Source organism: Protobothrops mucrosquamatus, unplaced genomic scaffold, assembly GCF_001527695.2.
Source record: "Protobothrops mucrosquamatus isolate PMUCROS unplaced genomic scaffold, P.Mucros_1.0 scaffold891, whole genome shotgun sequence".
NCBI lineage: Eukaryota > Metazoa > Chordata > Lepidosauria > Squamata > Viperidae > Protobothrops > Protobothrops mucrosquamatus.
Window position 1 is genome coordinate 124,933 of NW_015387145.1, and position 26,097 is coordinate 151,029.

At 34.5% G+C, this 26,097-nt stretch overlaps 2 protein-coding genes across 2 annotated transcripts in view; one reads left to right on the top strand and one right to left on the bottom strand.

Annotated features, from left to right (window-relative positions):
• SLC1A2 (solute carrier family 1 member 2) overlaps positions 1-2,281 on the top strand; it is a 41,561-nt gene extending 39,280 nt beyond the window's left edge. The window contains exon 10 of the mRNA XM_015819302.1: positions 2,207-2,281. Coding sequence (XP_015674788.1) covers positions 2,207-2,281 — 75 coding nt within the window. The remainder of the gene's footprint in view (positions 1-2,206) is intronic.
• Positions 2,282-12,980: 10,699 nt separating this feature from the next.
• The window catches only part of CD44 (CD44 molecule (Indian blood group)), a 78,510-nt gene continuing 65,393 nt past the window's right edge, over positions 12,981-26,097 (bottom strand). The window contains exons 14-21 of the mRNA XM_029284747.1: positions 25,690-25,866; positions 24,309-24,461; positions 23,295-23,453; positions 23,205-23,208; positions 20,892-21,082; positions 18,120-18,221; positions 16,903-16,981; positions 12,981-14,738 (exon numbers count right to left, since the gene is read on the bottom strand). Of these exons, the coding sequence (XP_029140580.1) occupies positions 14,522-14,738; positions 16,903-16,981; positions 18,120-18,221; positions 20,892-21,082; positions 23,205-23,208; positions 23,295-23,453; positions 24,309-24,461; positions 25,690-25,866 (1,082 nt within the window). The 3' untranslated portion in view covers positions 12,981-14,521. The remainder of the gene's footprint in view (positions 14,739-16,902; positions 16,982-18,119; positions 18,222-20,891; positions 21,083-23,204; positions 23,209-23,294; positions 23,454-24,308; positions 24,462-25,689; positions 25,867-26,097) is intronic.

The following is a 26,097-nucleotide window of genomic DNA, read 5'->3' on the forward strand; positions in this document are numbered from 1 at the left end:
CTCGCCTACATCGTCCATATAGGACGACTCGGGAACTCAACTCCTACCCCGGGCAGCTCACCGATCCCCTTATGCCCAGGGGAAAGGTATCAAGCCGTTTGACAGCAGATGCTAGCTGTCAAACCGGCTTTTACGCAAAACAGGCGGGAGGCAGCAAACAGCTGCGACCAGCGAAATCGCCTGCCACCGGAAGTCTCTCCAAACTGTCTTTTTCTCAATCCCAAGTAATTAGGATTAATTACTGTTGAGGATTCAGATGAAACAATAAATAGTGATCAGTCAAAAATGGAAGTGATTGCTTCCAGTCAGGGTGGGAAGAAAGAGAGAAGTCAGTACACAAATTAGTGATTTCCTTAGCTTGTTCAAAGCACAATAAAGCACAGTTGTCACTACTAGCAGCTCAAGGTTTGACTGGAGAACTGAATCCAGTGTTTTCTTTAGTAGATCATCTTTATATATTTATGCTGATAATAGCTGATTCTTATCGGCCATAGATGTCCACTGCTAACTGAAATGATGTGAAAATGACAACATGTGTTTTATGACATCACAATACAAATGATGTGATTTCATACTTGTACCCTAATGTTGGAGACAAATATTCTATGTAATTCACATAGTTTGAGTTGTGATGATCCAATGCAGGTTTTGCCTTTCCCCCCATCCAATCTGACATATAATCATGGTTTTAATTACATAGTCATTAAGCTTTTTATCCACGGGTTAGTTTTCACTTTCAAAAGAACATCATTTCAACACAATAAAATTATGCTTCAGTCCAAAAACATTGTAATCAGAAGATTTTATCCATATGTCAGTTTCCATGACAGAAAGATTATGATAGCACTATGATTATGTTCTCAGTTTAAGCAATTTTTTTTCAGGTATAGGCATTAAACTACTTCTTCCATAAAATATTATCAGTTATGATTATAAAATAACGCCACACAAAAATTAATCACTTTTAAGTTTTAGTCATTCAAACAGTGGAGCACACATTTAAGATGTTAACGTTGAAATGAATGGGACACAAATGTGATTAAATGTTTAACTTGGTCATCCCCAATAAAAATTAGGAAATAGCAATAAAAATGAATGTGTGGATATGAAAATTTTCAATAGGATCCAAGTTTGGTCAGCAGTTTTTGTTATTGGTGCTTGACTTAATTACTAATACAATTATTTGTCCTCTTGACTTTTTAATATTTAACTGGCTTCCCATCTTGGTAGCACTGCACGACTATTATAAGTTTATTGGCAAGCAATATTGGCTTATAAATTGCATGACAGTTTTTCCTTGTATTTTTATTGTCACATTTTATATTTCTTTTGATCTAATCCTACATTTTCAACTTCAAATATGAAGTGAACTTTATTGTTTTTAATGCATGTATTTTCCTCTTTGTAATCAGAAAAAAAGGTTGCAATTGTTTCAAATGTGAATGCATACCTCATGTTTTCATGTCCTATGTTTCTGTACATCCAATTTGTCCATCATGTGGAATAATAATCTTGTCTTGTAAGGTTCTTTTTTTGAAGCTGAGGACTAGAACATGGAAGGTAAGGTTGGAAGTGCAAATAGATAAAAGACAATTATGATGTAAAGGTCCAGTTCAGTTCTAATCAGGCCAATAAGTACATTAACCCTTTGGGTTTTCTGGCTGTGTTTACGATATTACAACTGTTAAAAAGGTATCCATGGCCAGGAAATACTTTTTCAATTAACTACCTGACTATTGCTTACTAATCAGTGTTTCCCCTAGAATGTTTTCATCATTCTGGGCTTCCCATCATTTTTATTTAATTTAAAAATTTAACAGAAATAAATAAAATGCACTCTCGTCAATACTTGTTTGACTTCACTGTAACTGTACCTTTAACATGCACCAGTAATGAAAGATGTCACTCTCTTGTGGCAAATTAATTCTGCTATTTACTGTTTTGCTATTTTTTTAATAGTGTGTGTACAAAAAAATAGCCTATTGGTCTGCTATCAGTTTTGCTCTGCGTTGTATTTTGTGCTGTAAATTTGAGTATTTTCAATAGATTTTTTTTAAAAAATTGAAAGGGCAGAACTGAATGACTACAAAAAAAATTAAAGTACGAACGTAGTCAGTTCTGTAAATATTAAGATTTGCATAATTCATTATGTTTCCTGCAAAAGTGCCTTGATTTTAAGCTAGGTGTTGATGGTAATTACTTTCAGGTAACCTTGGCAACCAATGGCAAATCTGCAGACTTCAATGCTGTCGAAGAAGAACTTTGGAAACAAGAGAAATAAGGTGGAAACACTCCAGGTCCATCTTGAATAAGTCCCTGAAGTTGTCTTTTGGTAAAGCAGATATCAAGATCCAAGATTTTCCACTGTTTTCATTTAGCATAGAAATGTGCTTACTTAATGCTGTTAACTGAAGCTTAGAAATGGTCTTGTGAAGTCTTTGCTCTTCTAGTTTCTTGGCCAAATAATTTATTTTATTTTATTATTTGTTTGGATGTAAGAGAGATCATTGGTTGGGTTTCCTCCTTCTGTTCAAAACATAGAAAATGTAGGCATTTAAAGAAGAAAGATTTTTAAAGGCACAATATAGCTGATTTGCTTCAGGGACTAAATGTTTAGCATTAAATATAGTGTACATCATACAGAATCTCCCTCCCTGTTGAATATGTGAATCTATATCTTGGTGCATACTGAACACAGTGAACATGTTATGTAAGACATTATTTCTGAAAGGCTTTTCATGTGCTTTATTTTGCATATGGTTTTCTTCAGTTCCCTTTTCTTCAAGCTGTCTTAAAATAAGTGATCTACCTAAATTCCAGTTCTGAACTCCAGTGAGTGCCAATACATTTTTAAAAAAAGTATTTTTAATAATAAAACCTTCATATCTCCATTTTAGCTCTATAAACAATCAACCCTTTTGAGATCAGAAGGCAGGTTATAGTTTTGGATAAATTTATGATCGTGGGTTGATATCCCTGTAATCCCTGTGGAACGTCCTTCCAGTAGGCAAATTTGTGACACTGGAATTAAACAAATGACATGTTTGCACAGCTAACAATCCATGCCAGGAAGTATGCTCACTTCCCTGGGAAGATATTCAACAGTTAGCAGAATCTTAATATATCTATAAAAGCAGAAAATAGTCACATTTGTCTGGATCCAGCAGCATCGAGAAATCACAGGAATCCTTACGCAGTAGTTTATCAGACTAAAGCTAACCCAGTGCCAATAGCTCAGCATACACCCTTCTATTCTCCCCAGTGATATCTTACTGCCTCTTTATTGAGATTGGAGTGCTTCTTTTTAGGGAAGATATCATCTGCTTTTGTCATTCCTTTTCCTAAGAAGAAATAAGCTATATTTAGCACGAATATTGCTGTACAACATCAGTTAGTTATTTAGTCTGGGCTAAGATATTTTCCTGTAAATACTAGATATCTTCCCACCCAATGTGTTGAATCTTAATTATATTAAGTAATTTGAACAAATTAGCTTTGGCAAATATCAGTTCATTTCTCTAGAGTGTTTTATTTTTTTTATTTGCTATGGTACTCAAAATGTGATTATTTCTTTGCCACAATGTTGTAGAAGAACAAATCCTGCAAAGTGAGGCCAATTTAATATCTGATAACTCTTTTCAGAATAGTGTTATTCTCTATAGAAATATGAAAAGATCAGACAAAGCTATGTTTCTTCTTTTTGTTCCAGTGTATTAAATAATTGGCCCTGGTGAGATCAGAGATTTGGATGTAACTCCCACATCCACATCTATATTTCTCTTTCTCTTCCTTTTGGTGAACTCTGTAGGCAGTATAATTTAACTCAGAAAGACAAAGGATAGTTATAAGGAAAGCACACATCTAACATATCCTTTTCAAGTCAGGTCTGGCACAGGAAAAAAAAGAGAACTCTTAAATTTTACACAGATGAGCACTATATCCTTATGGAGAAGTACATTTGTGGCTATCACATGCTGGTGCAATTATTTTTTTTAATGGGCAATCCAAACTGAAGCGATTTAGGATTTTCTTACAGTCACTAAACACCAATATCGCTTGTGCTCAGCTTCACATTATATTTCCCCCTCACTTTGAAGTAGTGAAGTACTGACCACTAATGTAAGCATAGGTTCCCTTATATGAGTATAATTTCTGAAATGCTAATTGAAAATAAGTCACCACTCTGAGAAGGAAGCTCTCAAACTAAAGTAAAAAGAAAATGTAATTTTGCAATTAGAGATTTCTGATATTTACACAAGGAAAAAAAAAGCCCTGTGTAGGATTTGGGAAAACATTTTTTGGGGGGATGTTTCATAACTCGGGGAATTTCTGCTTCTTAAAAATAGGGTTGCCAGGTGTCCACTATTTGAGTGGACAGTCCGCTTTTTCACATTATGTTCACTATTTTTTTTCACAAAATAGTGGATATTTTTTTTATTCAAAAGCTTTATGATGAAATGGTACGTAATCTAAAGCTGTACAGTCTACTTTTTTTTACTACTTAACCCCCCCCCCCGCGCTTGTCCGCTATTTTTGGGAAGCAGACCTGGCAACCCTACTTAAAAACAAAGCCACCCTTTACTTACAATCAGGGACATTCATGGGGAGGGGTCAAAAAAGTCAATATGGCCTTGTAATTAAAACCCTACATCTTTTTTATGTGCATGGCTATATAACAACGTAACAGGGAGAGGTGACCAGTCTTGCTCAGCATTTGACTCCTGAGTGAATTCTAATGCTCTGTATTCTGCTGTGGTAACCAACAAATTTAACAAACTTCCACAGCTTTCCATTTCACAGTAGAAAACTGAACCTTAACTGTTATCCCACCTTCTTTATCCAGGGTAACTAATTTCTGAATTTCCAAAAGAAAGATGCAGAAGGATTTTGCAATGCTAGTTTATAAGCATTGCTCGTTTGGGTGAACATGCTTTTCATTTGCAAATGCAAAATATAATTAACAATTCCACTCAGTATTTTTTTTCTTAGTAGTTGAAGTTTTCCTCCATATTAATACCTCCATTGTTGGTAACATTCATTATGAATGATTAATTAACTATTAAAATAATACTTAGGCATTTCTGCAATTTAATCCCTGATGTGCAATAATTTATTTCTTGCCTGTGCAACCATGACATGTGATAGCTACCTAGAGACTCAGCAAATGAAAACAATTAGGAATTTAATTTATAGGAAGTTATTTTGCACCAGCACTTTGCACTTTGTTCAGGTCCAGTTTGTTCATTTGCATTAGCAAACCCAGCCTTTCTTTTAATTGGGTGTAATTTCTTGATTAGATAAAAAGGGGGATCTGAACAAGCAAAATGTCATTTATCTGATATGGCATTGCAAACCTGAAAAATTCTGGCCGCCTTGAAGAGAAAAATCTTCCCATTATTCCATTCCTGGTATGGTTTGATTCATGGAGTTCAACAGAATGATCATTTGTTTTCTTTATGGTGCTACGATATGCTCCCCACTCTTTAAAACCAGCTGTAAGTATATATTCATAAGACTCCTGAAGTAAATTACAGCAGTGCTGACAAAAAAATATTACATTTGCATGCATAAGAAAACATTTGTTTTTAACCCTTTTTTATCAATAAGATCTCTTTTTAGCAAGGTGCAATGTCTTCTATCTCACTTGTAGATGTTTGTTCGAATCTCTAGATACTCTTTAGCTTTTAAAGTATATTTTAATGTTTAGCATGAGGAATATTTTTGCACTTATTTTTCACCCATCTACTGTATATTTCTCTCTTATTGCTCAAAATGGTTATGAAGATTAATATAAAAATCTTTATCAAATACAAAACCCCAAAAGACTGGGTCTTTCACGACCCAGTATAATGTGGAATGTCAGGAATTCTCTTTTATATGCATCCTCTTTACTTTTCAAAACTTTATCCCTTGCTAGTGAGGCTGATTGTGCAAAGTCAGAGAAGATGGGCACTGCAACTTTGATAAACTTAAATTCAAACTATTAAGAATATGTACCTTGCATCTAGGGTTGCATTTTTTACACATCTGCTGTTCCACCAAGCCTAATGCTAATTGGTGGTTAATCTATTCACATCTGATTCTATGCCTTTGACTGTATGTTTCTAAATTGAGTTCATAAGTTTTAATGCTCACAGTACTCTTACTTCATGATAGGGATCATCCTATCATGTTTTAACTAAATAAAATCATATGTGCACTTGCTGCCTTTTTTACAGCAAGACTGAAGAATTTGGCCCTAGAGACCCTAACATTTGTTAACTCTAACAGTGGAAAATCTCATACTGTGGGGTTTTACCCAAGAAGGTGCAGAAAAGCCCCATCTCTGATGAGAATCTAGAATCAGAATCATTAGAATTCTGATGTTATACATTGGAGAACTTGTATGTTATAGATTTACAGAATTCAGACCTCCCTCATTCTCTGAACATGTAGAGTGGAATAGAGAACCATTTTTTTTTAAACAATGACCCATGCCAGTATCCCCGTTAACCATGATGCCTATAAATGCCACACCAACATCTAGAAAACATGATTTTTCTATCTTTTATTCTCTCCCCTCATCCCCAAACAATAGGAAAGTTTATTACTGAACTCATTTTTATCCAAATTTATCCACATGTTTAATATTGCACTTCACAGGCTGCTAGGGTAATATTTTATTAGACATAATCAAAAATCAGAAGATCCACATTTTTTTAGCTATGTGGGAACTCCCATCTTTTAAGCAGAGGGAGGTGATTGATTAAGCTGAGCTCTTGCTGAAAAAAGAAAGCTATTTGGAATTAGATTCAATTTATAGCACTGATTGCCTCAAGCAAAGCCTGTAAATCATGTTTTAGTCTATACCATCTTTCACATTAGAAAACAATGTATTGTATATAACTTAAATACTTCCTCTGAAAATTATATTTTAGTTTGCTATAACTTTGACACCTTGTTTTCAGAGCTAGTGGAGTGGGTTTAATCAGTGCTATAGATCTCAACTTTCCATTATCTTTATTTCAAAGCTGCTTCTTCAATTTTTTATTGACTACTGTAACAAAATTCCTTCCTAATGTGTGAATGGTAATTTATGGAATGCATGAGGTGTATTTCTACTTATACTAATTTAGCCATTTATTCTTCTGCAACCATGATATACAGTATAGAATGAATTAACTTATTTCTGGCATCTGTAATTTACAGACAATTGCAGAGGTTATTTTCTTATACTATTTGCAGACAGTTATTTTATTATACAACCATATAACCAGGCAAGAAGAAAATGCTATAATCCTTTTAAGAAAGATTCTTTTGTAACAAACTCTGATAAATAAAATTTGTGACTGGGTTCATGCAACACATTAAGCCATTGTATCAGTGGGTTGGTTTTGACCTAGCACAACATACGAACTCAGCTCTTGTGGCTTGTAAACCATGATTTATAGCTGAGCAGTATATAAAGCAGGCCACTACAGCTTGTTCCACAAACCATGGTTAAAATAAACTATGACTTGTGTGACATATGAAACCAGCCACTGTTATGTTATGTTAAATTAACATAACTCTTTAAACTTTATAACTTTAAGCAAAGCACAAATGGAAGTTAAAGGTGTCTTTATGCTACAGTTCATTATGGAACACTATTACAGTATTAATATAGATTGAGATTGAGCTTTTTTTATACTTAGCTTGTTTTTTTACCAGGATAATTCCAGAATGTCTCTACCCTACAGATAAATATTCTGATTCAGAATATATTTTGTTTTTAATGTACTTACTTGCCATTATTTTCAATGGAATTAATTTACAAAATCCATGTACTTTAGGATTAGAGCTTTTGACAAAATCTAATCTATTTATGCCCAGAGCCAGTCAGGCTCAGCTTGGTGTCCAAGATTTGCACCAAATAACATTTCATGAGTTTGGTAGGCCTTCCATGGAAATGATGATGCGGACAGAATGAAGTGTCAGCTTTTTATGTACCAGATTCCCAGATCGATCTTTAATGGTTACATTTCTTCAGTAATGTGACATACATCACATCCCATGCTGACAGAGAGAAATGTTGTCTTCTCAAACAGTATTAAGATATAGTATTTGCCTAACGATTGAATGACAAAGATTACTGACACCAAGAATTATTTGTTAAGCTACTAATGAACTCTATTGGTTCAAACAGTTCTAGTTTTTAGATGTATTTTGTTGAGATATACAAAGACAAAAATGAAAGCTATGTAAGTTCAAAATGTGTAAGGAACTGCAGCATTTGATCTCACATCTTTGCCTTTCTACAAAAGGACCAAACTACATTCTTAGGGGATTATGTCAACTGAATAGCACATATATAAATACCTCCTGATTTTTAAAACATTTATAAAATAAAAGCAAGCAATATATTTTTTCACCATAATGATTGAAATCTGTTTTTCTTCCTTTATTAACAGTTAATTACAAAATACCTATATTGCTAATGCCTTGTTATTATCCAAGCACATTGAGAGAGCAAATAAATTTTTAAAACCCAAATTATAGTTTGAATATGATTCAGACTCTGCCCCTTATGGCATACAACTGCACAAAATTGAAGGGGTGATACCTACAGTAACAATTGACTCTATGAAACAGGTATATTTAACTTGTGCAACCTGTCATATATGACCTGCAAATGGATGAATAAACTGTACAGTAGGTATAGGCAGTTTATTATTGTGGTTTTATTTTGTAATACTCCTCTATTGTAAAGCAGAGTTTTCAAATATTCTCGTAATTAGAACTAAATACAATCCCGTCGTAAGGTAAAGCATGATGCTCTTATATAGGTTGGATGCGTTGTTTTCCGCATGAAGAACAGTGCCTCCCCACCCTTTCTGTAGATAATGTAGCTTATCTTGGTGTAATTTCAGTGAAATTGTGTATACGGTATTAATAGTTGGTATTTTAATTTAATTTAATTTAACTTCAACTCTGCTGGAATAGAAATTTATAGTAATATGTTTGAAAATAGATTGGATTAAGTTGGCTTGCTTTGGCTGCTATATTGGTATTTCCATTTCCATGTTTAACAGCAAAATTTCCATAATCTGCTAAGCACTGCTACATGGTGGTGTAAGCAGTATAATTGTATTTAAATAACTGCTATAACCCTCATGTTCCAGCCAGGTCATTTGTAAATATGTTATAGTACAGTGATGGCGAACCTTTTAGAGACCGAGTGCCCAAACTGCAACCCAAAACCCACTTATGCATCGTTGGGTGCCGGCTGAGTGTGGCCCATTGGGTGGGTGTGGCCCATTGAGTGGGTGTGGCTGCGGTGGTAACGGCAGACTGGGTGGGACTAAAAAGTTCAATCAATCAATTCCAACTTTGCAAGATCTTTTTTTTTCCCATGAAAAGTTGAAATTGACTGATTGAACCTTTTTTTTTTGTACACGGCAGCGGAGGCCTAAAGCGAAAAGGTCTTATAAAACCCAGCTGAAGGCCTAGGACTGGGGCAACAGTGCACGTGCCCATAGAGAGGGCTCTGAGTGCCGCCTCTGGCACCCGTGCCATAGGTTCGCCACCACTGTTATAGTACTTGTCTTTATATATCTAAACGAGCAGCATGCATGTGAGGGTATGCGTGCAAATCCCTGGCACTTAGTGAATGTGAGTGACTGTCTGATGTTGTGCTGTGATTGCAATAGCACTGCTACTTTAATGAATAAATATAAGCACAGTATTATATTGAGTTGATTATGTATTTTTCTGTATACATGATAGATTGGAGATATAAAGATAGATGTTAATAAATCATTGCAACTATCAACATTTTGATCCCTTGTAAAAAAAATCATCTTTTATTTTGAATGCTATGTTTACCTTTTGAAACTGCAATCTCAGCTTTTGCTTCTCAATCAGGACATTGTGGTGATCTAACCCTTCAAGATTCCTCAAGTGTTCATTTTTCACTTCTTCACTGACCATAGTAACAAATCCAAATTCAAGGCAAAATGAGAAAAGACAGACTTCTTTTTGAAGCATATTCTTTTACTTGTTCATATTCCAGTGTTAATAGATCATGTGAAGATAAATGATCGAGATAAAAATATGGTATAAAATATGCTTTCTTAGAGATTGTTATTTGAAAAAAAGGAGTCATTATATAAAGTTGAAATCAGGTAAAGCCAGGAAATTCAGGAAAAGGAGCAAAAGGTCCCCAAATGTCATTTATGAACATTTTGTGTGACCCAAGCTGGACCCAACATACGTAATAGATCTCAATATTAGTTATAAATCCCAGCACAAAGCTAGTTCTACTGCATTGCAGTTGCATGCAAGATTCATTTCATGCTTTATATATTATAATATGTAAATTTAAATATAATTCATGATAACCCTGAATCAAATTAGTTACTACCTGTCTTAAATTCTCTAGAGCAATGTTCCCAACCTCAGAAGCTTGAGATGTGTGGACTTCAATTCCTAGAATTCCTGGGTGGGAGATTGTGGGAGTTGAAAGCCACATATCTTAGAAGTCACTAAGATTGGAAAGCAAGGCTGAAGAACTAGGTTGTAACTATTCCTCTTTCTTAACAGAACAAGGAACAGTTTTATAGTTGTAAACTGAATCTAGTTATTGCCCAAACATAGTTATATTATTTTGCTTCTGTAGGCCTTGAATGCATGGATACCATATAATAATGCATAGAAAGGGGAGATTCACTCAATTCCAAATTCTGCAGATATATTCAGCTAGGGGAATTATTGTGGTTATGATCTCTTGAGATCATGGATCTTGTGCACATGATCTCTTAGACTGCATTGTTAGTTGGTCACCCTACATACAAAAGAAAGCACAAACCTGGCTTTGACTGTAATTAAAAATATTCATCTGAAAAATGAAATGATGTATTGTATAATATCTATGCCATTTTGTGTACAATCTAATACATGGAAATGCTAAATCTATCTATTAATGTTGATTACTTTATTACAGTAGCAATTACTTGTTTACTACACATTTTTCATAGTTCTTATCTCCTTTATCTATAGTAATTATTTTCTTTTCCTGTGTGAACTGATTTCTGTAACTTGTATATAAAACAAAACTGGACATTCTTTATATACTGGAAATAATCAGCAAAGACAATATTTCACTAAATGTTGAATTTTTTATGTACATATCATCAATAAATGTGAATTCATAATTTTCATAGATAGAATCAATGTGAGTATATCTATTTACTTGCAAGCTCTAGAGAGAATATGTGATGGAAGGATGTATGAAGAGTTATAGTCCAGTAACAAATGTTTATTCGATATATGTATGCTAATTTGCCAGTGACTGACATATCAAACCAACAGAGCTACTTTCACATATGTGTTAGATTTGCAGTTCTCCAGATTTCTGTTCATCCATGTACTTTTATAAACAGTGAAGTTTCTCTTTCTGATAAAATAATTCAAGACATTTATGCTACCAAAATGTTAGGGTTTGTGTGTGTGTGTGTGTTTGTGTGTGTATTTGATGCAGAAAAGCTGCCCATGAAAGTAAAAATGTACCCGCCCTGTTGTCTTTTAGACCAACATTGGCCATAGCATCTAAAAGTGGGAAAATAGTTACACTTGTAGAAAATGGTTCATCTTAGCAATTGCTTATATTAATCAGTCGTCATTTTGTAAAACTAAAATAGTACATTAGGTAATTAAGTCTCAATGAATTTCAAACAAAAAAGGGACAGGAACACTTAGGTTAGTTTATGTACCTGTCAGTTACATGTCTATAATAGAACTAAGCCTCTGAGCCCCTGCCCATCCTTCTTGCTCTTCTTTCTAATTTTTCCAGTTCTTCAATATCTTTTTTGTGTTGTGGCAAACTAAACCTTCGTTCAGGTATAGTCTCAACCACTGCAGCATAAGGAAGTAATATCACTTCCAGTGATCCTGACATTATGCATCTGTTGGTGTACCCCAAAATTAGTTTGGGCAGCTGCTCATCTGTGGTCTACCAAGATACCCATACCCTTCCTGCAACTACTTCTAAATCAAGTGCAGGTAGTCCTCGACTTCCTACCCATGAGCCCCAAAATTTCTGTTGCTAAGTGAAACAGTTGTTAAGTGAATTTTGCCCCATTTTAAACCTTTCTTGCCACATTTGTTAAGTGAATCATTGTAGTAGTTAAGTTAGTAACATGGTTATTAGCTTCCCCATTGCCTTTACTTGTCGGAATTCCCCAAAATGGTGACCATATGATTCCAGGACACTGCAACCATAATAAATATGAACCAGTTGCCAAGCATCCAAATTTTGATCACATGGCCATGGGGATGCTACAATGGTTGTAGGTGTGAAAAATGATCAGAAGTGACTTTTTTTCACTAAGGGTGTAACTTCAAACGGTCACTAAATGAACTGTCGTTAAGTCAACGACTACCTGTACCTAAATTGTACAATGCATCTGGTGTTTTTTTCCTGCCAAATGCAGAACCTTACATTTTTCATTACTGAATGTTTTATTGGATAGGACCAACGTTCAAGCCTATCAAAATCCTTCTGAAGCTTGAGCCTGTCATCTGGGGTGTTAGAAAGTTTTCCACCATTGTGTCATCTGCAAATTTTATGAGCAATCCTTTTAGTCCCTCATCAAAGTCAATTAGAGAACTGGGTTCTAGGCAGAACCCTGAGCTACCCTTTGCATGCTTCCTTCCATGTGGATGTAGACCTATTAAGGGCCATATGTTAGTTGTTGAGCCAGCTGCAAGTCCATTTTGTAGTGGGATGATCCATTCCACATTGGTCCAGTTTATCAAGGTTATGGTCAAGTTTTTCAAATCCCTTTCTGAAATATAAAATGAAGTATAAAAAAACAACAATGAAATTTATTTCCCCATGCACTTCTACAAGAAAAGCTGATTCAAATATCAAAAACCCACAGAAGAACATGTTGCTAGGAATCAGAAGTAGCGTTTCTGATTAAAAGGAAAATTAAGTTTGCCATATAAACCGGGTGAAAGTACTGTTCAAAGTTTTATTCCAACATCTTTGAGCAAAGAAGTATATGGCATCAATTATTATATTGTAATTCAAATGGAAAGTGTGGTAGCTGACAATAATTGTTTCCTTAACGTAAGCACATACGGGGTAATGGTTATACTCCAGGCATTCTTTCAGACTGAAAAACAATCCAATAAAAGTTCAAACAATTGTTTCTTATATCTGATTAGCTAAATTATCACAGTGGATTCCAAAATAAGGTAGTTAGTCTACACTTTCTATATCTTATTACTAAAAAGCATAACATGACTGAAAACACTCAGTAATGCACACACAACACAATATTCTACAACATTTTCTCCAACCTTCAATATCATATTTTTGGAAAATTGGGAGGTACATACAGTACATTCTACTAAAGGCACTTATTCTGTGTATAGAGATCCTGGCTGGATTTCAGCTAGTGGCATGTTTTCAAGAGAACAGAACTTCTGAATTACTTATTTCAAATATGTTTCATGTGTTCTTCCATTGTAAGTCATGACTGCACAGAAAAGATCTCACATAAACATACTCTAATAGAACTGGAACTGTGTAGGAAAAGAGGTGCCCTGCTTTATTCTTAAGAAGAATCTTTTTACTCTCTAATTCTCATTAGACTGCGACCTATTAATTCAGACTCAAATAGGAAATGGATATTTCAAGGGAACGCAAGCATTGAGGGATAGTGGGACAAGAAAAAAGAAATGTATCTTGGTTTGGTCCCGTCCAAATATTCTAGGGTCAGTTCACAGCCCATAAGATAATTAATGGGATCCCTAATAAATGGAATAAGATACACCAGAAGTACAGCAGGCTAACAAGGAAGGTGAACACTGAAATTTAAAGATAACATCACCACATTATTTAGATTATAGAGAATAAAAATTTATTTGCTATAAATCAGATTTGGATTTGGGGTTTGGTTTTTTTTTTGGGTCTTTCCACCCTTTTTGGTGAGTGTGTTTTTAATATGGTGGAGATCTGTGGAATGTGTAAAAACATGCTTTTCATATTCAACTATTACAACATGTAATTCCAAAATATTAAAACATTAACGAGATTTAATAAACCTGACAATCTCTTAACTGACCAATAAAAATTCAATTCCAACATCTATGAGTCAAATCTCAAGATAGCCTATCATTGTGAATTCCCTGGGAATGCATTTTATAATACCTTAATGGCTACAGATTCTGGAAAGTTCAAAAATTCTGTATGTCAGGCAAAATAAATTTTGGTGTTTTGCCTTACCAAACTGATTGCAACTGGGGAACAAATACAAGTAATAAGATGATGGTCACTAATTTAAACTGGGCAAAATGATGCAATGTTGGGCAAAACCAAAAATGACATGTTATTTTTGAAGCTGACCATTACCAAAGAAAAAAAAACAAGAAAATGTATGCTTAATTATGTTTTAAAGAGATCAGTAGCTCATTGCATTTCTGAGTTTTAGTCCCAGTTCAGTATGATGCTTTTTGTTTTCCCCAACTCTGATTCAATTTGATTGGCACAGCTTTCCTACATGCCACTCTTCAAGGGCACATCTTGTTGGTTCTGTGTTTCATCAATTGCTTGGAATTCGTCATGTGGGCCCTTTTGGTCTTCTGGCTTCTCTTTGTGTACCAAGTGCACCATTTCCTGAGATTTGCTGGCTTCTCCATTTAACCCATCTTTCTTTTTCTCATCTATGCCTCCTTTACCGTTGTTGATCACAAGCTTCTTCTTCTGCCCACATCTAACAGAAAAGGGAAAAATTGTAAAGTAAAAATATTTAAAGACAGCATGTTATATACTGCCTTCATTTTGTCTGAAGTAGCAGATTACATTAAAAACATTCATTCCTTGCTTATTTCTTAGGTAAGAACTTCAATTACTGCAGATTAATCTTTATTTCTGGTATGTTGACATAACAGGAACAAAGCATAACCTATCAAAATAGCCTTCTAACAAATTCCTTATTTTGAATGGAGGATATCTTTGGATTCTTCAGAAGGATAAGGCTATGTCTATGGTTCTCAAGTTACACATGGATTGAAGTAATTGATCGAGGGAGGGAGGGAGGGAGGGAGGGAGGGAGGGAGGAAGGAAGGAAGGAAGGAAGGAAGGAAGGAAGGAAGGAAGGAAGGAAGGAAGGAAGGAAGGAAGGAAGGAAGGAAGGAAGGAAGGACCCACAGCTAGGAGTCAATGCCTACATTTACATTATAAATTCATAACTCAAATGCACTATGTCATATATTTCAAAGAATGTCACAATTCATATATCAGTGCTCAAAAAGCAAAATGCCTTTTCATCTTTTCATTTATCCACATGATCCTGGAAGGAATGGGCTAATATTTCTTGTCAGCCCTCCTCATTAAAATGTTCTTACCCAGTAGCAGCAGTGTACATTGATTAACAGCAGTTCTTACTATTATAATGGTTCTTCAGAAAAACAAGAAAGCAAATTTCAAAATGACATCAAAACTGAGATTCAAATGTATCAGTTGAAAAAATTTTTATACTGTGGGTTGGTTCATGTAACATTCAGAGATGGGAATACTGACCTATGAATCTCCTTTCCCTTTCATTTGCATATCTGGTTTTAAATATTGCAGAAACAGAAGATAGCTGAAATGAGGGCATTTGGGGGCAGCCTGGAACTTAGTATTTAGCCCTAGAATTTGAAGCAGGCCTATATGTAGTTTTCCAATGAAACTGTAAAATCTTGCCCCTTCATTAAACTGAGATGTTTGGTAAAAAACAACAACACTTCTTAGACTGGGATAATAGACATTAAAGAAAAATTGATATGTGCTTCATATATTAAAAGAGAATTAACTTTGGCATTCTATGATAGGGTTGTGTCCGATGTATTCTGGAAAAAATGTTTCATTTTAGAATACATCCATCCCCATTTCTTTAAAAGAAAACTCTTAAATTCTCCTCCCACCAATCCAATTTTGTAGAAAATTTTGGAAAGCTCAGTAACATCTTCTGATCAGTTCATCAAATGGAGTATTTCTTCACTAACTTTGGAGTCAGTAACATTGACATTACCACTGAAAACCAGATGCTACTCATAGAAAAATACAAATTGAATTTGCAATGAATGTTTTTTGCAGGTTCCAAATAAAGACATATATATCCTCTATGAGAAATGTTACAAATTAAAATTACTACTAAAATCCTTTAGAATTCTTAACTGAAAATTTCCTGAATATTTTTCTGCAGAATTAAACCACAGAGGATGCTATCTGCACTTGATTATCATTGATCAGCTTTAAAAAATATTTCTTTAAAAATTAGCAAAATGTTCCTTATTACAAAAACAATAGCATCAAGATTTAATATAGATTAGTGAGGAGCAACACTTAAATTAAGGAATTATGTTACAGAAAAGCTGAACAAGCAGGAAATATGCTGGTTCTTAACTACAAAGCTAGTAATTAATCTCCAGGCAAACATTTCATGTGAGAAATACCATCCAGCTATCTAATTACTTCAATATAACCTTGTTTTTTATGTATACTATAACTAAGTGGTCATTTTCAAATACTATTCGGCAAAATAATCCAGAGTAAATCCCAGCAACTAACTTCAAGGTGGCTCTTTGCTCTGATTGAAGAGGAGAAAAGTTATATGACAAATGTTGAGGCTGAAAATCCACTTTTGAATTGACATGGAAAGGGACATATCTTACAATGAACACTGGACTAGGAGATAAAATAGTAAGCTTTTTGATGCATTATATGTTTAAAAACAGTTGTCTATAGCTTCCAAGTGTGCTTGTTGATTAAGTTCTTTGTGACGCAGGAACTGCTGTCTCTTTTGAATGCTCTAAAATTGCCAGTCCTAAAAATATCTCAGCAACAGACAGTTTTGGCACTGAGAAATGGAAAACTACAAAAGAATTTCTTACCTCCTTCGACTGTTTACAGCAATGCAAACACCAAGAATCAATGCCAGGGCCAAAAGAGAAGCAACTACAATAAGCCAATCTGTGGGTAGAAAAAACACTACTTTGTTATCTGACCAGAGAACTGACATATTCTCGTTAATATCCAATTTTACTTCCTTCAGAATAATGTCCATGAACTGTTATTTTTAGTTGACAGAAAACTATTCTTTATGATCTGTTTTCACATAAGTGAAAGTTACGTTCCAGCTACTCTTAACAACAATTATATATAAACAGTGATATTTGTGCTGATAATTTATATCCATTATTATATTGTCCTATGTGAGGTAGGGTACAATGACAGCTGCTGTTACTTCCACAATTGTGAGTGTGGAACAAAATGTAACTCTGATTAAAAAAAACATCTCATAGTTTCTGTACTATTTTAGCCACAGTAAGATTTTCCAGAAAGTTGTATAGTCAAATGGCATGGGGTGGGAAAAAAACTATAAGGATAATAATCTAAGAATGAACTACATAACTTGTTTTAATCTGGCTTCAAAGCTGGTAATCAAATTATATGGTTTACAAATTAGAGATCTGAAATTATAAAGTTAACGATTCTTCAATAAAAGCAGTTTTCAATATTCAGATTAGCATCAATATTGCTATGTTAAACAGTTAAACAGTTATTCATTTTCTATGATAGATAGGACAACACTTATTGGGTACTGCATATATCACAGATAAAAAATGTATAAGAAATAAAGCAATTATGTAGTTGAACCATAAGATCTCACTTCTTTGCCATGGAGTTATATCTGGATTACAGTTGTCATAATTTCACCCATTCCATGCCACACTCTACCAAATTACACTATGTGCCTATATGCCAGTGAAATTGTGGCATTCTATAATGAAGTTCAACAGAATTTTCCCTTTGTTTGTACACTATTGAATATATGCATAATTGAGCTATTTTTTCTGTTGGCAGTATTTTTCATGATTTAAGCCAAGTGTCAGAGAACCTTTAATTCCAATGTATCCCAAGACATGGGCGTATACCTGTGGAGGTGGGGAGAAATGAAATGTGTGCAATAACATGACATCATTAGAATGTATATACCTAACAGTGGCATTTGCATGTTTTAAACACGAAAGATGACAACAAGAAAAATGCAGGAACATCACAGTATGACTTCATGATAAATACCAATGATAAAATCACAGAAACAAACCTGGTATACGACTCGTTCGTGGTTGACTTTTTCCTGATCCTTCAGGTAAAGGTGTCATATTTCTGTCTCCCGCTACACTGGGGTGTTTGTTTGGATCAGGACCTAGAGAAAAGGCATGCTTTAATCTCTGCATTATCAATATCTGGAATGTCTGCTTTTGTATTTGCAGAGGACAAAATAACGTGTTATTAATTAATTGGCGTCTATGGACCGATGTGTTTCATTCATGACAAACCTTTAATTCCCATAAGTACTGATGAGCTATCACTACTTAGGGAGATAGATTGGTTTTTTTGGCTTTTTCTTTACCCAAACAGGAATCATTATTTCACACAAAGCCCACAAAAAGCTTTCTTTTCTTTCAGAAGATGTGGGAGAGTTGTACTATGCCAGGGAAATATCACAAAGCATAATAATGTTTCAGTTTACTTCAGCATGTCTTTTGTAGGCAGAAATATCCAGACTGATTTGAATTGGAGAGTATAGTTAAATGCCAGGTGCAAATAAGTAAAAGACATTCCTTTCAAAAATTGATATTTCTAATATTATACAACTATGCTTGCCCCCACCTTTCCAATAGGTCCTGCTGGTTTGTATTAGGAACAATAAAAATTGGTGATTTAAATGAATACAAAGGATAAAAAATAAAGTATTGGCATTTGAACACAAGGGTACAATACAGCATAAGTGTGACAGTGAGCATATGTTGCAATATACCTAATTCAGACAATTCCTAATGGCTACCAGATTATGAGCAAATCAAAAGGAATCAACAAAGACGACACAGGGCTGATTAGAAAGATTAGAAATGAAATACTCAAAGTGATTCGTGAATTTGGAAAGAATTTATCCAGCAAAATATAGTCTATATCATATTAAGAAAACTGTATAGTGTCTACTCTAGGATTCATGATTATAAATTCACATTCAATTCACAATAGCTATATTCTCAAAAACAGGCCTATAATTAGTATAAATTCTGTTTATTTCTACATTGATAGCTCACATTCTAAGATGTTGCTAGAAACCCATCAAATTTAAATTATTATTATATAACAAAAATAGTTTAAGTATTCTGTGCTAATGGAAAGATCAAAATCAGATATACAGGGTAGCAGCTTTTAATGGTCATACTATTATAAACATTCAGGATTCCAACCTGATCAAGCTCCTTTTATGTCTCTCGGTCTTAAGGGTTACCATGGATATCTTAAAAATGCCTTTTTTGCACTGAAAGGATCTAACACTTCCTTGCACTGAGATCTGAGCAGGCACATCAGAAGATGATGGAAAAGGAGGCCTTTTTAAGTGTTGATCTGCTGTGGAATTTTATTAGGAGGCATAGTGCTTTTACTCTAATCAAAATTTCTGATAGAAAAAGTCAGTCTACAGGAGAATCTACTGCTACATGTTCTAGAACAGAGGTCCCCAATCTTTTGGGTACCAGGGACTGGTGCCATGGAGAATTTCTTTTCTGAGGACCAGAGGGGATGTGGTTTTGAATACTGCCTGCATCCCGAGGATGGAGCTTTGCTTGTTTGGGCGGCCCGCTTGCTGGCATGCTACGGACTGGTGCTGGTCCACAGACCAAGGGTTGGGGACCCCTGTTCTAGAACAGGGGTGTCAAACTGGCAGCCCGTGGGCCAGATGCGTCACACACAGGCCATGCCCACCCCGGCTCCGCAAAGGCAAAAAAACCATTACGATACATCACAATATGTCACGTGATGCAATCGAGTTTGATACCCGTGTTCTAGAATAAACAGCAGAGCAAATACTGCAGGAGCTATCTGAAGTATTTATACAAAGCTCATAAGGTTTTTAAAGTGTAAAATTGGAATATCTGGAAAGCCCCATTTCCTCTTAAGCAGGAGCTGAACAAATTTCAGGTGATACTCAGAGGAGTATCAGATGTAGCTGCTGCTATCAATTTGGAACCTCACTTGCTGATATCAAGGCTGACCTATTTGATGTCAACTGGTTTATTAACATGGCATAATCTAAAGACTGGTAAACAATGACAGAAGATGCATTTAAAGTTCTAATTAAGGTAGCAAATATATTTAAACAATCTGCCTGCTTTTTCAAATTATTCTCTTGTACAGCTTTTAGACTGAAAATTGACAATCTTTCTGACCCTGAGTGTCCCACTCCCAAAAATCAAAAATGTGTGAAATATCATGCAATTTTATTACATCTTCTCAGAGCTCATGGAGCAATAGCAAAATTTTATGAGATTTTGGTGTTCTCATGTAAGACTGTAAAAACCTGCAAATTACAGTATTTTATTATTTTAAGTGAGAATCTATGAAAATTCCCTAGTTTCAGCCAAAATCAGTTATATATAATCGTATTTACAAACAATAGTCAATTGTAAAACATTAGAAATTAATTTTGTGCATGCAATTATGTTCAAAGTGATACTACAGTAATTACTTATTCTTCAGAAATCAGAAAAGAATATTCCAGTGAGGAAAGATAGAAAAATTATCACTCTAGCCGCAAAGTTAAAGAAATTTCATAGAGAATCACACACCTCCTGGTGGACAACATTCCAACCATATATTTTTATATGAAGCAATACACCAGAGAGAAGGTTTTGTTTGTAGTAAGATTTCCATTGAAAATCAAGAATGCCGCACTGCTTTCCTCATAATTTCTCTTTTTATTTTTATTGATAGGTCGCCCAGATTCATAAATTATGAGATAAGAACGCTTACAAAATGCAAAAATAAATGTTAAATTTATAGGAATATATATCATAGGTCTTACTGTCAGTGGAAGGTGGATGTCTGTTTATAGGATCTTGACTGTTATTTACAAGATTTTCATCATCCCTGGTCCATGTAGGATGCCACTCTGGACCAAGATCTGATGTTTCATTTTTGTCTCCATCACTGGAGGCCACAACTGGGGTAACAATAGTTAAATCAATTATGAGCAGGATATATATAGGATCAAAACTTTTCCCACCAAATTCCTACTTCTTCAAGTTTAAAAAGTGGAAAAGAAGAGATGAAATATAACAGACATTCTCTCTTTTTTTACTGGCAAAGGTTGTGGCCTGTTACAATGCGTGCAGGATGATGGACCAAGAAGCAGATGAGGGACAAGGGGAAAAAAGAAAGAAATGCTTCCAATAATGCTCAGCATAAGGTCCATCTCCTACCTTACACTAGCAAGCAAAGTCACTTTTATGCGTGTACAGACATAAACATATATGAAGAAAGTTCATATAGTTTTACTTGTAATAAATGTAATAACACCAGACTATAGTAATTGATGCTAAAAGCTACTGCAGTCCATTGTATTTTCATTTTATTTCTTTTTAAGAAGGTAAACACAATATAGTCCTCAACTTACAAAAGTTCATTTAGTGACTGTTCAAAGTTACAACGGCACTGAAAAAAGTGACTTATGACCACTTTTCACACTTACAACCACTGCAGCATCCCCATGGTCACATGATCAAAATTTGGATGCTTGGCAACTGGTTCATATTTATGATGGTTGCAGTGTCCCAGAGTCATGTGATCAGCTTTTATGACCTTCTGACAAGCAAAATCAATGGGGAAGCCAGATTCACTTAATAACAATGTTACTAACTTAGCATTTGCAATGATTCACTTAACAATTGTGGAAAAAAAGATTGTCAAATGGGGCAAAACTCAAGTTAACAAATATTTCACTTAGCAACATAAATCTTGGGCTCAATTGTGGCCATACCTCAAGGAATATCTGAGTTTCATTCAACATTTTATCTCCACAGATAGATATTCTATGTATCGGCTCTACTAGTTGTTTGAGGAAACCTTGACATGTAATTGGAACAACAAAGTAGTATGCACAATAAATACATCTCCTCTTATTAGCAAAGTTATGCATACTCTAATCTAAATGCCATTTTAAAAAAAGAACTGTAATGATAGCAGGAAACAACCCAATTATAAACAGGACTCCAAAAAATGCCATCTTATTACATTATCAACAAATATCCTCTGGTACATGAAATCTGCTAGTCATGCTAACTTAAAAAAAAACATTTAAAGATATCACTAGGCAGAATGGAAAGCAAAATAAAGTCATAACTGTGAACAGACCTAAATAGTGTGACTTGAGAGCAAAATAAATGGCTTAGAAAATGAAATTTATAGATTCCAATATTAAATGCAGTTCTACACAATATTGCATAAAAATTACCTAAATCATTTTAAAAACGAGTTTTAAGTACATACGATACATGCTTTTCAAAATGTATACATCAGGAAAATGTAGCTCATTTCCTCATGATGCCAAATGTAAAGTTATTTTAATCCAGAATGGGCACTGAACTTTGAATGCTTCACCAACATGTGATTCTTATGATCTTATTGGCCAAGAGCCACCAGAACGACCATGCCTATTGCATTCATAACAATCACATGCATTCTGGTATGAACATACTTATGCAGCTACTATTCTTCCACATAGAAAACAAATTTCAATGAAATACTACATTATATAAACATCTATATTATTGAAGATCTTGAGTTAGTAATTTCAAACCCTAATTACACTTTTAAAAGGCCATTGGTTCACTAGTTTCAGATGTTGATTTCATAGTTATTTTTCTTATCATCATCATCATCATCATGCTACAAATTAATTACCAATAAAGGAGAATATTTGTAGCTCAGGGTTGAAATGAGGGGTCCTTGTTGCTCTCTGAGCTTGGTTGTTTTGTTGCAGACATTTCATTACCCAGGGCAGGTAGCATCATCAGTGCTAGCAAAGCACCAGAGAGCACCAAGGACCCCTCAGCCGATTAATTATTTTCACCAAATAACCTGTATAACGCTAATGATACAGTAGGCTGAAATTTACAAATGAAAAGAGGATATAAGAATCAGCTTTTATTTATGTATTTGAGCACTAGAAATACCTAAAACAAAGATTGCTGGCTGCATAACTTACAGAAATAAATAGAACCGTTGAGACTATGAGTGAACCTGGGTTAAACAAAAACTCTGCTTTCCAGACAACTCATTCTATCCAATGGAAAGTGACATACCTCATAAAGTGTTCTTAGACGCTTTTTTTTTTTACCTGCCTAAAATAGACACGGAAATTAAAAACAGAAGATTATCTCACCTAATAGAGGGGTAAAAAAGATCCCACCACCATTCTAGTGGATACCTGTATGATCAGTTTTATTTTTTTGATTTATTCCTCTTCGAGGAACAATTCCGGAAAATAAGACATCCATTGTGGCTTTTGTAGTATACATGTCTTCACTAACCCATTGCCTCACTGGTTCTGGGGTTGAATCTTCTTTGGTCCCATAAAAGCCCACATCTATGGCAATGATAAAGCAATGGAGAATGAAACAAAACTATTAGCTGCATTTTCATTCCCTTGGCAGCATAGGCCCAATATTTTATTTCGTGCAGAACAATAGAATACTGGTTATAATTCAGGCATACAAAAAAGCACACTGTAATTCTAACAGCAAGTCCCATTCTAATGAACTCCTATTGGGTCCTCTCTCTTTTCTTTCCTGTGTCCACCAAAGATTATTAGTGGTTATGGGTAGTAAATTCGGTACGCAGATTTTCCATATTTATTGTTACGCACTTTTAACAGACAACAAAATAATTCACAGGGAAGGACAACAATTGTCACTTAAAATTGGGATTTTTAAAGGTCCCCCCCCCCCCTTTTCCCCATCACTATTTCTATTCTTGCTTTGGTAATATTATATCCTAAATCTAACCATCATTTTGCACACCCACTGCAAGTTTCCAACCAATTTGTTATCACAGAAATAATCACTGGATGCCTTTGGAAAATTAGAAAAAACACAGATCACCATATACTGAATAAAATAATAAAAATATCAAAAAGTATATCATAAGACTAAGATTCAGAAAGTATTTTTTGATTCAAGGCTTATACAGAATGAGGATTTATATAGAATCACAATGAAATTATACCATATAAAATCAGCTTAAGAACAAAACAAATCAGTGTAGAAATATTCAGCAAGTTGGTATATATTATTTGAATTATGATATGAATACTAGTCTAATATGAAAACCTTTTCAGGAGTTGTAATAATGAAATATATATATATATATATACTGTAGGTACTATGAAACCATACTTCATCCATGCATCACTATGAAAGGACAATATTATTCACAGCAATACCTTCATAAGAATGATGTTCATTTTCATGCTGTTTACTGATTTCCGTGCCATTACTGGAAGTATTAGTAGGTTTTTCTTCACTGAACCAGTCTGGCTGGTAAATAGGAGGCAATGGTGATTGAGCTGAATCTTCAAAATCCTTGAGTATGGCAACTGTTTGATGAACCAATGATGAACTTAGATTTGGATATTTAAAATTTTAATCTGTGCATTGTCCAAATGAATTCCCACCCAAATAATCACTGCCCAAAATTTCTACTTCATTCATATTTTCTGTACTTTTTTTTTTTTAAAAGAAGAGCTTTTGAGCATGTTTGCCATCTGGTCAATTATATTTACTGACTAAAAATAAGAATCCAATGATTCACTCGATGTAATATATCCCCAAGGACCAGTGGTGGGATTCAGCCGGTTCGCACCACTTCAGCGGAACCGGTAACTAATTTTTTGTTGCCCAGGCCCAGAATGGACTTTCAGAAGTGGCATCCACACAGAGAACCGGTTGTTCGCATATTTGAATCCCACCACTGCCAAGGACCACTGTAGTTGGAAGAATATTAACCATTATTACCCATATAAAAGGTTTTTGCTGCACTACTGTCCAGTTGATGGAATAACACGTACTGCTCCTGTGACTTTTGTGGTGTTTGTGAGATTTTTATCTTCTTTATTCCATTCATCATACACATTATGTATTACTTGATTATGAGTAGTATCTTCATGACTGGTATTTTCATTGATTCTCACAATTGTTATAATGATGGTTAGGTAATTTTTAAATATCCCAGCTGCACAATCACGTCCTACATTGTTTATAGTAGGCAGCACTATTTTTTAATCACTGTATTAATATTCGAGTAGATAACCACTATGAAAATGTAGCCATATGAATTTAATCCTTAACTAAAGCAGGAAAAACTAAAACTACAAAATGGTAGCCTACTAACTTTCATACTAAAGATTTGAACTTTGTATGCAACACCATATATCGGGGTGTCAAACTGCCAGCCCATGGGCCGGATGCGTTATGGTGAAACCGCACCCCCATTGCCGGCAATGGGAAAAAAGTTGCGATATGTCGCAACACGTCACGTGATGTTGCGAGTTTGACACCTCTGCCATATATCATTACAAGTATGTAGACTATTTTCAAACCTCATGCCAATTTTACATGTATAAATGCTTCATGTAACAATTATTAAAGACTACAACAGTTTCAACAATAGAGTTTTGTGTAAATGTGATGCCACTTAAAACTATTCCACCCACTGCATAAGTGTCTTCCATGTCCTGAAGGATTTTAGCAGAATTAATTTAGGCTATTATTTAATTGATCTAGAATGGCAATATAGAGAAAATTAATTCTTTTTCTTCCTAGTACCTGTATGTGATGTTTTATTTTCTTGCACATTATCTGGGAGATTACTAATTCCAGGTATCAAATTGTTTATTGATGAATTTGTAGGATGATGAAGTTTCTCATTCAAATCAGGATCTTCTTTAATCAATGAATCTTGGGTAGAATCCTCATAATCACCAGCTTTCGTGGAAATCACAGCTATTACAATATTATTGAATTGATTTGAAACAACATAGGAGTGACTTTCATTAAATAAAATTCTAAAACATATATACAATACATTACTTCTGTCTTATACTGGTTGACACATATATTTTAATTTAAAAGTATTAATATTTCCCTAATTTGGGATTATGATGATGGAACATGGCTAATGAAGTATTCACAGCATTCATTTTCAAGTGCCTATTTTCATCACCTAAACAAATG